The sequence below is a fragment of the Agrilus planipennis genome, unplaced genomic scaffold (assembly GCF_000699045.2).
Source record: "Agrilus planipennis isolate EAB-ADULT unplaced genomic scaffold, Apla_2.0 scaffold167, whole genome shotgun sequence".
In the NCBI taxonomy this organism is placed as follows: domain Eukaryota; kingdom Metazoa; phylum Arthropoda; class Insecta; order Coleoptera; family Buprestidae; genus Agrilus; species Agrilus planipennis.
In genome coordinates, this window is record NW_020439043.1 from 667,812 (window position 1) to 686,241 (window position 18,430).

The following is an 18,430-nucleotide window of genomic DNA, read 5'->3' on the forward strand; positions in this document are numbered from 1 at the left end:
TTATAAAATAAATAAAAGTAAAACAAAAATACTGGTATGCAAAAGAAGAAAAAGTAGAGAAAGAGCGAATATAAAGATAGGAGACAAAATATTAGAAGAAGTGGCTGATTTTAGGTATCTAAGAAGTCAGATAAATTAGGACGGAAGGAGTAGTAGGAATATAAAACAGAGGACAGCACAGGGTCGAATCGCTTTCAATAAAAGGAAGTCCCTTCTATGCTCGCGAACGATTAATTTTGAAATTCGAAAAAGATCGTTAAAGGTGTATGTTTGGAGCGCGGCGTTGTACGGGTGCAAAACATGGACGGTGGACGCGACAGAAAAGAAAGAAGTTGAAACCGTTTGAAATGTGATGTTACAGGCGAATGATGAGTATATCGTGAATAGAGAAGGTTAGAAATAAAAAAAAATAGAGTAACAGAGGACTGTATGGAAGTCAATAAAAAATAGGCGAAAAAGGTTGGTAGGACACCTTCTCAGGCATGAAGCTTTAGTCAGAGACATATTAGAGGCAGAAAGAGGAGTTAAGAGGATTAGAGGTAGACCTAGATTAGATTACTGTTCGCAAATCGTTTGGATGTGGGTTGCTTTTTTTTTATTTAGATTGTTTTGTTAATACTTTGAGGTTTGAGGTATTAGATCATGCTGCAGGTGTTAAACTTACACGTTGTACCGTAACATGTACCAGTAAAGTCACAACCGCAAAATTTCGAGACCAATAACTACTAACAAAACAATCTACCTTTGAAAAAACTAACAATTGTAGGCTGTCAATTTTTGACTAAATTAAAAACTTTATTACCAACCAAAAAACTTGACTGATTTCCTCATTCAAAAGAATATACCTCAAGGTACACCTAAAGATGCCCTTATAGGGCGAAATGAAGAATGCTTATGGTTCATTTCAAAATGTTTCTCTGTGTTACTACTTTCACTTTAACACACTGGCTATTAATTCAAAAACAGGTCATGATGCTGGTCAAATCGAATGAGAGATATTTTAACGATATACAAGAATGAAATACGCATTAAGTCGAACAGATATTTAATTTATTACCACTATATTTTAATCATCACATATTAATATTTGACACCATTACTACACGTTCTTCTGTTTCACCTTTTTCGATATGACATGAATTTTTTCTCTGTTTGGGATTTCAATACATCTCTTAGGTTCTATAGTCTATACCTCAAAACAAAAGTGGAAACCCTAAGTTCTTATAAAAAAATGATCAACGGCAAAAGTAAAAAGAGGCTTGTGACAATCATATATGAATATATGTATACGCGAGGTGTTTTTGCACGTGTGTGGCGGCATGTTTATTTAGGAGGAGTGGCTGTTGCGAAACAAAGTACCCACAAGGAGTAAAGGGGTAGACGAAGGGTATACGAGACTTAGTCGGGCTTGAGCGAGCGTTTAAGGTAGTTGGTAGATCATGGCCCAAGCTCTGGTCTGTTTTACCACAAGTTGTTTTGGAGATTAGGCTTCCACAAGTAACGATTTGGAAGTCTTTTTACTTATAGTAACCATCCTACTGATTTCGTAAGTCACAACACATATGTAGTTTATTATAATTTTGGGTTCCAAGTTAATAAAAGTTATATACAAAGTGAACTGCCTCATTGTTCCATTATATTGAGTATTATTTAAAATTGTCATTCGACCAATAGCATATCTACCGTAATGGTATACAAGATATTGCAAGTATATATTTTTTATTTTATATTTTTATTTTTGAAATGTAAAAAAAAATTCGAATGAACATTACTGATGAATACCTTTTATTGAGAAACCATCGAGAAACAAGGAATAGAATATTCACCTCCTAAAATACTAGTTTTTTGAATTGAATTCAATTTCCGCTCTTGACAAATCCTCCGGAAAGAAAAAAGTTTACTAATGATGAAATTTTTCACCTTTCATTTTTTACCACACCTCCCCCTCCCTTTCACTACCTTCTAGCTAAGGCCTAAAGCCCCTTATACGTATATGAATAACGATCACTGCTTACAAACATACATGTGCGTTAAAGAGGTTTAATGTCTCTCAATTTGAGAAATTACAGACTAAAATGAAATAAAATTCACATTTGTTTAATAAATATCCTCGCAGTAGAGTATTCATCAATTCAATTTCCTAAATCCATTGTGAGTTGTTGCTCAATTTGCAGCTCATTTATTCTTTTTGTGGTTGGATGATTACCAGTTCACGTGCATGTACTGCTAGGAATCTCCCTAGAGATTCTAATCCTAAGATTGTGCTTCTATCATTTGCAGACAAATTAGCGCTATTATCAGTCACGAAGTTCTGACGTGCTAGTGACGTTGGAGGCGGATAATGTGGAAATGCACAAATAAACATATGTATCACGTAGTACAGTGTTTACATTTCTTTGAGTGTTTAATTTTGATAAGTCTTGGTAGTAATAACGTAAATATAAAAATAAAAATCTTTTCTCTTTAGTTATTTAATGAGAGAAAGGGAGAGGTGCCAAAACTGAAATCTATTTATATATTATTCTTTGAAATATGTATGTACATGAATGTATTAATTGTTATTATGTTGTGATAATCTTATGTTTCATATTTACATAGACTTCAAAGAGTAATTCTGTGAATGTGCTTTTCGGAACGAAGCTTATAATATGGGGTTGGAAAAACCGTCGGTTTCATCATTGGTTGTATTAACAATAAAGTATGCCTCGAAGGTTTTGATTTTCTCATTCCTCAGATATGCCTAATATTTTACCATTTCTAAGACTGTAGAACTGTTCAATTATCCTCCTAAAATGGCAAAATGAATTACAGGACTGAGACAATCCAGTGGAACTTGTTAATTGACCTGACATACTCATTGTATTTATCTAAAATTAAAACTACGACTTCTTTTACTTCCATAAACAGCGTCACTTGATAATAATTCTTTCTATTTATAGAGGTCTATGTTTATATAATATTTCTTTTGTTGCAGATGGATAATGAAATGGAAGATAAAGCAACCACATATCTTGTAGTTTTCCAGGTTAAAACGGTTTGGTTTCGTTAAGAAACCTTAGAAAATTCATTTCAATCCTATCGAAACATCAGGTGGATAAAGATATAGGTCTGTTTTAGTTCTGTCTTTGCTGCAGACATGTTTTAGGGAAATGCGAAGTTTAGCTCAGGATAGGAAAGAGTGGAGGTACGTGTCCAACCAGTCTTAGGACTGATGACCTTATGATGATGATGAATTGGAATTAAATTCTTTCAATAGCAGACTTCCAAACTTGCAGAGGCTTAACTAATGGGAGTTTGTGCATCATAAGAATTGTGGGGCTGAAAACTTAAAAACTTTTGAGTGTCATTCCCACCAGTTACTACTATTGGTGAAGGAGCAGTCCCTCGTGACTATTCCGAAGAGTAGGTTTGAAGGCCCTCTTCAGGTTTCTTTCAGGAATTGTGGGAATAAGTGAGGTGAGTGGCTGTTGGGTTGAGAAAGATGAGACGGACGAAATAAAGACAGAAGAAAGTGAAAGATTATCTGTGAAATATTACTGCCCCAGCATTTGCCTAAGTGACCCAAAGAAACCACAGAAAAACTTGGACCAAGGCAGACGGATCTGGAATCGCACCGAATGCTGAGCAATAGTCTAAACCTGTGGAGCTGCAGAACACAGAATGTTTATACGTATTGTACATCTATGCAGGGGTCGGAGTCGATACGGTGCTAGGTATTAATATCCGAGGTTAACGATACGCGATGGTCATGTTGCCAGGTGTGTAGTGTAAGCTTAGAGTGAAAAAACTGTAATTTTTTTGGTGTTGCTACTAATGCTGGTGGGCAGGCAGTCCCTCCGGACTACGCTGGAAGGTAGGATGGAAAGTCCTCTTCAGCCTCTTTTTAGGAATCGTGTTAATGGGTGGGTGGTGGTTGGGGTGAGAAAGAGGAGACGGACGAAATGAAGACAGAAGAAAGTGAAAACTGTCTGTGGAATATTACTGCCCCAGCAGTTACCTAAATAATTGAATACAAATCTGGGACCTGGGGGCAGACGGAGCGGGTATCAAACCGGTGTCTTCCTGAATGCTAAGCAATGCTCTAAACCTCTGGGTAATGCCGCTCTTTGCAGGTGCATAATATCGAACCCTTGTATCTGGCAGACGAATCTCACGACGTTCTCCTCTAATTGCAAAGGGGCCTCCCACGAATCAGGATGACTTACCAATATTGTAGTGAAAGTTATCGGACTGGGAAGGACCCCCCTCGAGCATCCAACTAGAGATTGATAAATCTTCCCGCCTGATCGGTCATTTCAGAGTGTGACCATAGTGACAGTGATTACAATGGGCTAGAGGAGTAAGAACCTCGACGGATGAGCCGAATGCCATCTTTTCTGACTAGTTGACGACTGTCCTACTATATATTGAGTTATAGATGAAACTTCTACTGGTTACTGGCGACAGTGCAATTCCCCATATTATAAGATTTTACGTAATCAGGTGCATTTGGGTTTTATAGGTAGTGGGTGAGAGCGTCATCGACTCATTGTTGTACTTTGGGAGGGCGATAATCGCTCGTGCGCAACTTAGCGTAGCTTCCATCCAGCTAGTCATGGCTGTCGCAGTCTCACAGTAGCAGACGGTCGCGGTTCGGGGTACATGACGGTGTTCGACTGTCGTATGCGCCGGCCTAACTTTGACAACTGTTTGTAGTAGGACCTCGGGGGATCATAACTACTTGTGAGTGTGTGTTTATCGGGAACAGTGTAGACCGGACTCTAGGGTATAATGTGAAGTGATTTTGTTGTTAGCATAGGTATTATTTAGTACATAGTAAAACAGTTAGTATAAAATATTAAAATGGGTGATCGTGAAAGGATTTCCAAGACTGCCATTAGAGTAGGCTTCTATGATATTGAAAGAACTATAGGAAAAGGGAATTTTGCCGTTGTTAAACTCGCCAGGCATAGAATAACTAAAACTGAGGTACGTTTCATTCATCAAGTTTGTAAATTTTCCCAAAATATGCTTAATCCGTGGGTAGTAACCTTAACCTATATATGTTCATCTTCTAATGGATTGCGCATGGTTTCTTATCTTCCTGTAGGTATTTGCCGAAAGCCGAGCGTCACAGTTCGGTTTCCTTATTTTAAAAATATGATGCCTACGTAGGCACGTGCAAATGTAAACATTTACCTACTGAAGGAAGATTATGAAAAACTAATTTTCTACCTACCTATAAAAAATAAGTAATACATTTCTCAATTAAATGGTCATAAATAAGTATTTGAACGTAAGGAATTCCTTGAGGTTGTCATTTGTGTAAGCAGAAAACAAGTAAATTGTTTTACCATTTATTGGATCTATCACAAGGAGGTGCTTTCTCGAAACATTTTTAAGTGTTTACCTATTTTACATACCTATGCGTAGCGAATTTCACTTGAAATTAAATTCATCAGTATCGGTACCCGTTGGGGAACTATAACACTTCAGTGGAGACACGTATACCACCTGGCTTTGGATGCACCTGGCCCAGCAAGCGTCTTATTTTTTTTTCCATTACAAATACAGAAAAATAACAAAAAGCTTCATTGCTTATTAATGAGCCCCATCGATTTTGATAGATAATGCACCTGGCCCAGCAAGCGTCTTATTTTTTTTTCCATTACAAACACAGAAAAATAACAAAAAGCTTCATTGCTTATTAATGAGCCCCATCGATTTTGATAGATAATGCACCTGGCCCAGCAAGCGTCTTATTTTTTTTTCCATTACAAACACAGAAAAATAACAAAAAGCTTCATTGCTTGTTAATGAGCCCCATCGATTTTGATAGATAATGCACACTAAAACAATTGTTATCCTGAACATTCATGACTATGGATCGCCGGAGGGGTATCAACTTAGTGTGATGAAAATTATGGAAAGGCTACACAAACGTTGCTACGTATGTGGGTTGCTAATGTAATAGAGAACATTGAAAACAAGGATTTTATCGGTAATTGTTTAATATGTTCGACGTTCCCACTCAGATTAGGCTAACTGAGGGTTGTTAGGTTACGTTTGTTATTCAAATTTTCGATTTTTCACCTCCATCCGTTGGGTCTCTATTTTACGTCCTTACCTAAATACACTTCTAATATTTTATAAGGTGATTCCTTCTCCCTCCACGAATTCTCCTTACTGGTAGCACCCATTATTCACACAATTATCATTTTCAATTTTAAATTAAGCCTCTATGTCCATGCCTCCGTCTTCACCTACAACAAACACTGGGACGAGTTTCTTTTTTTATAATCTGCTATAACACTCTGAAACACCACGCACAACAAAAGAAACTTGTTATTTGGGCGGAAGTGGAATTATACTTCGTATTAATAGACTCTTGTCTTAACATTTATTTTTAATTGCGGTTACTGTAAGTATGTACTTCTAAAAATAACCGGTATAGGTAGCCGGAAATGCTACCATTTTAAGTAGACCTATTTTTAGCAGACCAATTTTATAGTTTTAAGGTCATGACTAAGATTTTAGACTGCATACCCACTTACCTATCCAACTATTACAACAATTTTTTTCTTTTTATGAAAACAATTGGGAAATGCTAATGACTTCCTTTGTCAATTTTCTTATCAGTTATTACACTTACAATAAAGAATGTGCTACTCAAGATTGTGGAGAGTAAGTAGTTGAACTAAAAGCGAAATAGGATTTTTAATATAAGTAGGTAGTTCTTTAGGAGCATGAACACTGTCAAATTTGCACCATAAAAATTTTTTGGGTGTTTCATTCTCATCAACTACTAATGCTGGTGGGCGGACATTCCTTCTGGACTACGCAGGAGAATATGACGGAAAGCCCCCTTCACCCTCATGTTAGAATTGGGTGGATAGTGGCTGGGCTGAAAAAGATGAAACAGATGAAGTGAAGACTGAAGAGAGTGAAAGATTACCTGTGGAATATCATTGTCCCAACATATCCCTAAAAGACCCAAGGAAACCACAGAAAAACTTGGAGTGGATGGGCCAGGAATCGAACCAGTTTTCCCCCGAATGTTAAACAATGTCCTAAACCTCTCTTATGAGTGTTGACAGTTTTGACATATTATTGAAAGCAAAAAAAAATCTTGGGTGTTTCATTCCTACCAGCTACCAATGCTTGAGGACGGACAATACCTTCAGACTACGCTGGACAGAGGGGCGGAAGGCCTCCTCAGCGTAACTTCAGGAATAGTGGGAATGGGTGGGTGATGGTCGGGGTGTGAATGATGAGGTCAGATGGCTGGGTGGTGGTCGGGGTGTGAAGGATGAGGTCAGAAGAAAGTGAAAGGTTATCTGTGGAATATTACTGCTTCACCATTTAAAGAAATCTCAGAAAACTTGGACCAGGGCAGACAGGCCCGTAATCGTGCCGGTGTTCTCCCGAATGCCAAGCAAAGGTCTAAACCTTTAGGCCATATTTTTGAGAGTGCTTTGAAATAGACATTTTTATACTACAGTTTTCTTTTCTGATTACACTCTATTGAAGGCTGATCAATACAATTAAATAATCGTCATTGTGCGAAGACAGCTTTGAGCAAGCATGCTTTAATCTCACTAGCAAGGGTTCTTATTATACTATTGTTAAGTATAACGATTAAGTAGATTAATTCAGGGATTTAAAAGAAGTGTCGAAATAAATTTCATATTTTTGAAATCGATTTCATCATCATAAGGTCGTCAGTCCCTAGACTGGTTGGACACGTACCTCCACTCTTTCCTATCCTAAGCTAATCTTCGCATTTCTCTAAAACTAGAACAACCCACATCTTTAACTATTTCCGAACAGTTATTTAATCTAAGTCTACCTCTACCCCTCCTGACTTCCGTTTCTGCCTCTAATGTCTCTGATTAGACCTTCATGCTTGAGAAAGTGTCCTACTAACCTATCTCGCCTGTTTCTTATTGTATTCTCTGTTGGATTCTTTCTAATACCTCTTCATTTGTAGCTTTCTTTATCCACAGTATCCTCATCATTGCCTCATTGTCCTAACATCCCACGCTCCGACTCGTGAAATGTTGCTCCTATCTAGGGGTGCACTTATTAATGACATTCCCCGAGGTAGTCCCCGCCCGGACATCCGAATGGGGGACTAGTTTACGTCCGGAATGCTTTACCCCAGAGGACGTCATCATTTAATTTCTGTAGTTGAACGTTTTACTCGTTTGGTGGTTTCCCGTTGCCTTCTACATCGCAGTATTGTGCATCAAAGTGCCATACCCATCCTGTGATCTCTGCCACCCTGAGTACTGAAAGAGCTGCTCCCTTTTCCAGGGACTTGTCTTAGTCTGGGTTCTCTTTAAAAACCCCACCATTATGGTTGAACCTATGGTCCGGCTCCCTAAATCATCGAAACTCGGAAGCCGATCCACCCACTCTAGTTTTTACAAAAGTTTCGTCAATGTTCAAGTCCCGTCGGATCAGGAAATCTATTTAAAATCCTATTTATTTAGGAAACTAACTAAATCATAAAGCAGAACACATAATACTTAAAAAAATGAAAAGGATATTACTCTTGTTAATACACATAAATATTGTGCTCACGATTAAATCAAGATCATCAGTCATTATTTCAAATTTAACAATCTAGAGTCTAGACTACTGTAAAGCTTTGTAGAATGTTATCTGTGTTCTGTTTGATGACGAACACATGCGACAGTTAATTTATTAATTAAGTATAAGTGCAAATAAAACCAATTTTAAATACCAGAAAGTAAATATTTCGTATCTACATTAATTTGTTGTTGCTAAAAAATTACAGATAAACTTATAAACACATCTGATTTGAAAATTATTGTTATAAAAAAATAGGTTATATCACATGTTATGTTGAGGATTGGTTTTATCATTTGCCTCTTATCTCGTTTACGTCAGCGTTTTGTGTTTAAACCAAGGCTTGCGATTTTTTTCGCTCTAATTGTAAAAATATAATCTTTTAATTATACGCAAATTGATTTCGCATAAATTCTAAATGAATTTTTAGGAAGGTCATCAATGTCATATTGTAAAAGTAAGAAATTCATCTTAATCTGAAAATGTTTATGTGGATTAGGTATCTGTTGTTCTTTTAACTGTTAGATTATTTTTAATTGTTTTTTTTTAATATTTTTAGTTGTTACCTCTATTTGCAGATACTAAAAAATAACTCTATATTGCGGTTTTTGGTTAAAATTTGTTGTTGGTAGCTTGATTTTCAAAAAATCGTTTTTTGTTTTTGAAAACATAATTGTTTTTAGATATGTACTTGCATGCTTCTATACATTTTATATTGTACAGGGTGTCTCACGGTGGCCACCCATTAGAATATTTCGGAAACTACTTCGATTCGAATATTGAAAATTTGGACAATAGCGTTATTGAGTATGCTCTCCTCAATTAAAATAACGACATCTATGTAGCACTTCCGGTTATACCGGAAGTTGACACCAACTTCGTTATTTTAAATGGAACACCCTAAATATTATGACGGTTTTGAATTCTACTTAGCCAGACTTTTAAAATCCATTTCTACTTCTAAAATTTACCGTTTTCGAGATAGTAATTTTTTTTAAAAAAGTATCACAGAGCAGTAGGTTGTGAAAGAACATGCCTGTTTTACAGTAAGAAAGCTGGATGAACAATATTCTTAGAAACGGCAGCTATACCCTCAGGCTTTCCATCCATACTTTCAAAATGGGTTAATTACGTACAGGGTGTTAGATATTTAGTGGCAGATTTGGTTCAAGATCAAACAATCGTAATTCAATTTTTTCCACTAGAACATCCTGTATAGATTTTCATCGCCTTATACAGAATTTTATTGTCTTTCGAATGGTACCCTGGTTCCTTACACCCATCTCCTCTAGTTTTCAAATTACTTACTGTTGTTTGTAACGTCATCTAAAACTGCGTTTTAGAAAATACTGCAAATGGCGCAGTAAACGCCATCTGTAGCACGATGCTACATTTTAGGATTACGTATGAATAAAGACCACTTCGAATTATTTTATTTCATCTAAAACTGTTTATTTGTTTAGGAAGATGGCTGTGAAATTATTAACAGAACTTCAAAACAAATAATATGAGTTACTTAATGTCACTCAAAAATCCACATTGACAGTTTAGTAATTAAATATTTTGATTCTCAATGTCGATTATTGAATATTATTTTTATAAAAAATAAAAAATGAAAATACCTATTAAAATTGAGAAGAATTTTATAAAATCAGTTGCAATACGGTAGACTACAGATAACAATGTTAAAAAAATCAAATAAACAATAAACAAAATAAATAATTGACGATATCTGCTGAAAATAATTAAATCTATTAGTTTAATGGTTCGAATTGTTACTCATAATCATAACATATAACCGAAGGGTAAACTAAACAACTAAAAGGGGTTATATTCAACGATTTAATTAATACATTTAATTATTATCAGCTGATTTCGTTAATTATTTATTTTATTTATTGTTTATTTGCTTTTTCTACTACCGTATTGTAATTGATTTTATAAAATTCTTCTCAATTTGAATAGGTAATTTCATTTTCCATTCTTCGTAAAAATAAAATTCAATAATTGACATTAAGAATCAAAATATTTAATGACTATGCTGTCAGTATAAGGTGTTTGAGATACGATATTTAATTCATACTATCTATTTTGAAATTCTCTTAATTTTACGGCCATTTTCGTAAACAAATAAACAATTTTAGTTGATTTTACAAAGAACAGTAAGTAATTAAATAAATATATGGTTGGCTTTTTTTAATGTATAAAAATGTCTTAAAAATAACTTAATATGTAAATATATACAGCGTGTTCCATTTGAAAAAATTGACTTACGATTGTTTGAAATTAACCAAATCGGCCAGTAAATATCTAAAACGCTGTATGTAATTAACCCACTTTGAAAATATGTACAGGAAGTATATAAGATGGTATAGCTACCATTTGTGAGAATATTGTTCCTCTAGCTTTCTTACTGTAAAACAGGCATGCTTTTTCGTAACCTACCGCTCTGTGATACTTTTTCTAGAAAAAATGAATATTTCGAAAATAGTTAAGTTTAGAAGTAGAAGTATAAAGGTCTACCTAAAATCATAAGTAGAATTCAAAACCGCCATAAAATATAAGGTGTTCCATTTAAAATAACGATGTTCGTGTCAACTTCCGGTATAACCGGAGATGCCAAATATATGCTGTTATTTTAACTCTCCTTAATTACGCAATAATGCTATTATCCAAATTTTCAAAATTCGAATCGAAGTAATTTCCGAAATATTATAATGGGTGATTACCGTTAGACACCCTGTAGATGTGACATATTGAACACTGCAGAACCTTATTAATTTTTCTTAGACTTTATTATCGTGTTTCGAGAAGTATTTTGTTTTTATCAGTTTTGGCATGCACACAAAAAGGATAATAATCATTATTAGACACTTTTGAAAACTAATGGATTCGCATTATGAAGTGTAAAACGCTTATAACTTTCTGAACAATTTAATTAATTTTATTTCTTGATCAATGCAACATAAAGATACAGAAATATTGCATGTTTTGAATAAGTTCATGATTTTTTTTAAAGACCTTGAAAACGATTGAAACTGCAAATTGATTACGTCTATTTAAGTTTACGTTACATATTATGATATAAAAATTACTGTGCTTATGCGACTATGAAGAGGGTACTGCCAATATTGATTAACAATTTTCAGTAACGGTTGGGGTTTTAACAGAGTGTCAAAAATGGTTGGTTTGGCTAAAAAAACATTGTAACAAAAACTACCCCTTTTAGAAAGGGATGGCTGTTGCTAGCAAGAACCGGCAATGAAATCTTTTTTCAGTTTGTTTGGGTATACCTTTATAGGTTTATCTTGACAAATTCTGAATAAAATATTAACGATTCAAAGTCCAACAGGTATTACACTATTACAACAAACACGTTTTGGTATAATGTATGTACCTACGGTTATAACGTCATGATAGTCACTATAAAGCCTTCAACAACTTAATATCTACCTCTTATAGTGTAATCCACAAATTATGCTTCATTTCTGTTATAACGTTCCAGAACTCCTAATTCGTAATATTCCTTTTTGGCTTCGTTATTATGTATCTACTTATTGATTTGTTCAATTCTCTTCGCTGCGTTATAACCGAGTTTTACTGTGTACGTATGATATAGTTAATGCGAAACTGATGATAGGTATTTGTAAAGGATTTAATTATTAATGCATTTATGGGTTTCATTGTCGTAAGCATTCTTTTTGTTTATTCTGGTTTACGTCAGCTGCCGTGAAGCAAGCATTTGATCAATAAATTCCTAGTTTCAAAAGCAAACTAAATACCTGATATGTAAAGACTATAAATTACGTAAAAGTTACCTTGATAGAAACTATCGCTTTTATTATTCTAATTCCATATCCCCGATATGTACACATGTGCTACGTTACTATGTACATTGTACAGTGTAGTACAAATAATTCCGATAATTTTTTATTTTGGTATTGGTTGTTTGTTTCGTATTCTATTTTTAAACAAAAAAAATTCTGATAAATACATGTTTAAGTACGCACTAGTTGAAATCGTTGAAATTTGGAGGTCTGATGACCGTTGTCAATGGTGCATAGAACTTGCAACTTTTTTTGTACATATATTTAAAATCATGGCTACCCGTCCATACCTTAACCTAACATAAGTTTTTTACAATTTATATGTGCTAATTAGTAAATCCTCACTTGCCATAACCTCACTAAACCCATGGTGCATATCATTTTTCATAATCAGTGACTTTCACGCTGCAGCCTAACCCAACACATCTCTTAAGCTTTGGAGTTCAACACTTCACATAGGCCAACAAATAGTCTTTTTTCACTATAATTTAACTTAAGCTCATAGTGCATGGCATTTCACACATGCTAATAAGAGATATTTTATTTATCATAACCTACCCTAAACCCCCGCGAATTGCATTTCACAAGGGCCACTCGGGGAGTCTTTTCCAAACTAAACTTAAACAAATTCAATGGGGCATAATGTTTGATACAAGTCAATTAGGGAATCCTGTAGGGATAATAGAATTAGGCAAAACAAGCCCATTGGAAATGCGTTTCTTAAAAAAAAGAAATAGAAAGAAAAATGGCCTCCTCTGCAGCTCTTTTTGTTTTGAGCATGCACCCAAATCGGCACAGGTTCGCCAATAAGAGATGAAGAACTCCCTAGGGTTTCCCCTCCTTCAGATGGATTGGTGCCTGGGAGTCACTGCATTGTCTGTGTTAGTAATCACCAGGTTTGAATCTATCCAAATCCTTAAGCGTTCAATTCGGAGATTACGTAACGAACCGGGCTCTCCGCTGCACAGACCATTAATAAGGCCAATAAGAGATGAAGAACTCCCTAGGGTTTCCCCTCCTTCAGATGGATTGGTGCCTGGGTGTCACTGCATTGTCTGGGTTAGTAATCACCAGGTTTGAATCTATCCAAATCCTTAAGCGTTCAATTCGGGGATTACGTAACGAACCGGGCTCCCCGCTGCACAGCCCTTTAATCCAGCATGCGGGCTATCAACCAACTGCCCTCTCGCACCAATTGACGGAGGAGGAGTTGAAGCTCGACTTCTAGGTACATCCCGCTTCTGTGGTACCGGTAAAGGAACTAGGTGGCCATCAGCTACTCTGAAGCAGTTCTGACAGTATCCGCACTGTCTCCGGATACCCTTCAACCTCCTGGTTAGACGGAGCTACTATGCTTTTCACCTTTACTCTGCTTTCGCCCAAAATATGTAGTTCCCCTAATGAGTAATACGTATAGCTGGTCAGTCCCACACTCTTTATGTTATTGTACCCCTAATGGGTCAAAGAACACTTGCTTCGCCTTAGACACTGACGTAGACTGCCTACCACTTAGAGGACCGCTGGTTTTTCGGCGTTTGTCGAGGCTCCCATGCGATTATCGGGCGCTATGTAGGTGGTGACGGGTTCTTTCTCCACGCGTACTGTCCCCTCAGGGCTTCCTACGGTTTGCTGCAGTAGACAAAACAGGTACTGGCTCTATACCTCACAATAGAGCACATGCTTTAAGTTTAATAAAATTACTTTACGTTCGTTCTTTGCTTTTTTGCAATTGTATGGTATGTCAGCTAATGGCACAATACTTTTCTCTACTCCTACGCAGAAAAAACAGGAATTCACCTTAAAAAATGCAAGTCGTAGCAATCTTAGTAGAAATCTATACACTATGCTCATCTCCCCCTTACGCCCTATTGTTACGCCATTGCTTCTTTCAATTAAAAAAGATGTAGCTATTCAAAAATTGAATTACCTATCTATCTTGTTGATTCTAATTTTAGATAGCCGATAACTTGGATTTGATTCGAACACATCTAGCATACTCGATATTAATTCTAAATTAATATTCCAGATATAGATATTGATAAATTAATTCTGAAATAAAACTGCCGTTATGTTTAGTAACGTTACCTTATTAGTGCGTCGTCTATTGTTAATGATAATGTGTAGTATTGTACTTGTATTAGCAGCAGGAGCAGCAACAACAAATGAGAGCCGCTAATTTACATTCGTAATTATTACTGGAGCAGTTGTGGCCCATAAAATGCCACTACTACAACTGAATTAGAAAGTGGTAGGTAATGTAAATCTTGAAATGATGATTATGTTGCTGGTAGAAAAGTGCTAAAAGCATTAGATGTAAGTATATTTAAAAGTATAAATATTTGCATATGGATTTATATATTTTTGTAAATGGATGTGTAAACGGATATAGCGGCGCCAAACGGCACAGCTGCCGTTGAATTATCAATGCCAACGCGCTATTGATGGCATAGTATAAAGATTCTATACAGTGGATTCACTTCTCTGCCACGCCCATACATCCCTCTCATCTTTACGCTTCACCACTTCATCCACGAGTTCCCCGCTAAGCAGGATTTGACTAGAGTATCATCGTGAAACCACAGCACAAATACATTCGGTAAAGCTATTGAACCGTCTTCGTATATGGAAGTTGAGCGCTCAAAAAGTTAATTTATAATGGTCTGACGGTATTATTTCAGGCAGATCGAATGAGTGAACCTACTGTATAGAATCTTTGTACTGAGCTGATGGGCTATTCGACAACCAGTAGCGCCGTTTGCATGATTCTTTTTAATTGGAAAGACTATCTGTGACTCGTTATTGTAGATTGGCTAGTGATAGGGATCAGTGATAGTTTCATCAATGTGCAGACGGCCTTCGCAAGCGGGTTTTCAAAAGGAATGGTGGAAAAAATTTGTTGGTGCTGATATATGCAAAAAAACATTTTCATCCCCTTCAGTAGAAACGAAGATAATCACAAAACAAAATTGCAACGTTAAAATGAGATCCCCAATTTGAACCAAAATTGTCATTTTCATATAGGTACAGATGTTAAACTGAATAAACTGCATAGGTACAGCCAACATGAGCATACCGTAATAAGGGTTTACTTTTACTATTTTAGTGCGGAATCCTAAAACGCACGTATACAATTACCTTAGTCACGCAAAAACACTTCAGTTTGGGTAATTAATTGTACATTACTTGTTGATTTTATTTAATTATATATACCTGCGTAAATGTAGATAAAAATGTTCTACAATAATAAAAAATTGTTGTAATAATCATAACGAGCTAAACTCGAGATGATTGAAAAATTGACGGACACTTCACTATGATTATCTATATGTTATTCTACATGTAGTTATTGGCTCTGACCGTGCGTCAACGGTGACGCTGTGACGTCAATCGTCTATAAAAGGACCCGACATTTTATCGTCGTCGTTACATATAATATCGACTGAGTAGGTACTTACTGCTACAGTATTCGTATAACACCTATACGGTACAGCGTAAGATCTTTCTTGTGACGATAAATAATGATGAATCGTGGGCCTTTCTATAGTAAAATGTTACTGACGTTGACTATTTTTATTACTCATTAGAGACAATGGTCGTTGTGAAAGTCAGTTGTTGATACGAAAAACATAAGCACGTTTCATGGAAGCCTGTTATTTTACATAAAAGTCATGTCAAAAACATGTACTTCCTGGTCTATTTTTGAAACCCCGTAAATGTACATACGTACTATTAACACGTATCCGCTATAAAAGGTATTCCAATGTGATAGAGGTAACTAAGAATGGTATGAACTTTGGGCTTGGGTTGCTGTTCAATGACAGCGTACATAATTGATCTTTTTCCTTACATTTATAGCGCAGTCCTTTAGAATTAATAAGTTTCTTTCCATTCCTTTTATTGGTCAATTTGATCACAGCAAAAAAAGATGTCAAAATCTTCTCTTTTGTCAAATGGTATCTCACCAAGGAGCGCGCGACATGACCCAAAGGATTAGATCATTGCTTAGCATTCGGAAGGACACTGCCTTGGTCCAAATTTTTCTGTGGTTTCCTTGGATCACCGGAGGAGTACTGTTCTGCAGAAAATGTTTGACTCTCTTCTGTCTTCATTTCATCCGAATCATCTTTCTGATCCCAACCACTCACGATCCCTAAGCGGAGGCCGAAGAAGACCTTCAGCACTACCACCCAGCGTAGTCCAGAGGAACTGCCCGACCACCAGCATAAGTAGCCTAGTGGGAATAAATCATACAAAAGTTATTTTAGTTTTTTTCCACCAAGGAGAGGGAGTTATTACCTCTGTAAAATCTTAAATTTCACTCAATAGGGTATTTAATTCTAAAAATTCGTACTATACGTAATGACCAATGGTACATAGTCACTTATAACTAATAGAATATGTATATGAATATTGTTATGAAGACGTTATCATAAGTACGGTTTGCCGGTCTTGCTGTTGTCACCTGTCATAGCTTAATGGTCAGAGCAATGGTGCGTAAAGCTAAAGGTCCCGGGTTCGATTCCCGGGTGAGGGTGTGACAATAGCAACAATTTTACTTTAATTAGAGGTAATTTGTAGTGGGAAAATTAAAAATAAATATGAATTTTCATTAATGTTATCATTATACTGTGATACTTTTATTTCATATATGATTTACAACATCCCCCCGCACTCTTTGTTAGTAAAAGTAAGAAAAGATTGGTACATTGAACCCCGTCCCCCCAAAACTTGCTCACGTAATGTCCTCGTGGTAGATTTCTGTACATAATACGTAGGTGGCTGAATACTGCTAACAATAAGTTTAGAACAAAGCTGTGAACGAATAAAGGGCGAGGAAGTACATGCGAACAATTTTAAATCTATTGACCTCACACTGTAGAGTTCACTAGCGAGGTCATCCGTTCATCATTACCTACATGCACACTACACATAACATGTACTTGTATACCTGTTCATGTACTACGTGCAATAGACACATCCACTATATTCTGTATACATAATGTATACATATACAAGGTACATTTTACAATAGTATGGGTCGATAAACCCTTTTCTGAGTGACCATTACACTATATACGTAATATGTGTGCGTTTAAAACACGAAAGCCTTGATTGGATTTTGTAACAGATTGTGAACGCAAGAAAGTTGGATAAAATACAAAAGACTAAATAAGATTCTCTATGACGCACGCGTAACTACGAAAAACGGAACTTATTTTCTCAGAAAACCGTTGAACTCGTCGACAATTGTAATTAAATCAATATGAGAATGTAATATACCTAATTGAAAGGGGTTACGAAGGTGCAGTGACCTTGGGGTCAATCTCTGACGCTCATTACTTGCAATTACGTATTCCTAATCTTATGATTAAGGTCAAGTACTTGTCCGTGTGCAGTTTAGTGACAATTTGGTTCATCACATCTGACATTAATAACGCATTTCGGTATAATGTGACGAGAAAAAATGAAGAAATTATTTTCCGTTTGTGTCGTAGAAGTGAAAACATTTTTTTTTGTGTTTTTACCATTATAAATTATGAATTATTTTACGGCTACGCTAAAATTAGGAATAACGTTGTTTTGCAATTAATTTAAAATAAATTAATTATAATTTACCTTATTAAATAGTCATTTTTGTTTTTTATTTTACAGGTAGCAATTAAGATAATAGACAAAACGCAGCTTGATGCTGGAAATTTACAAAAAGTCTATAGAGAAGTAGACATAATGAAAAGACTGGATCACCCTCACATAATTAAGTTATATCAGGTAAGTCTCTAATTCTTCATCGTTTTAATTACCTTTACTACAATTACGTCAGTATAGTGTTCTTATTTAGAAATTCACAGACTTGCATATTACGCAAGTATCTCAGACGTATTGGAAATACCAAACACAGCTTCTGGAATTCTAAGTTGTTTAAAAAAGTGATTTTTGCTACTTCATTACTATATTATTACCATTATGATTTGTATCATCGTTTGTAATTAGTGGGTAAATCAGGAAAAAACCCATCCAATACAATGAAC

At 35.7% G+C, this 18,430-nt stretch overlaps 1 protein-coding gene across 1 annotated transcript in view; it reads left to right on the plus strand.

The window, feature by feature from the left end:
- The first annotated feature begins 4,321 nt into the window (after positions 1 to 4,321).
- Positions 4,322 to 18,430, plus strand: part of LOC108736825 (serine/threonine-protein kinase SIK2-like) — a 58,311-nt gene continuing 44,202 nt past the window's right edge. The window contains exons 1-2 of the mRNA XM_025976824.1: positions 4,322 to 4,968; positions 18,054 to 18,170. Coding sequence (XP_025832609.1) covers positions 4,843 to 4,968; positions 18,054 to 18,170 — 243 coding nt within the window. The 5' untranslated portion in view covers positions 4,322 to 4,842. The remainder of the gene's footprint in view (positions 4,969 to 18,053; positions 18,171 to 18,430) is intronic.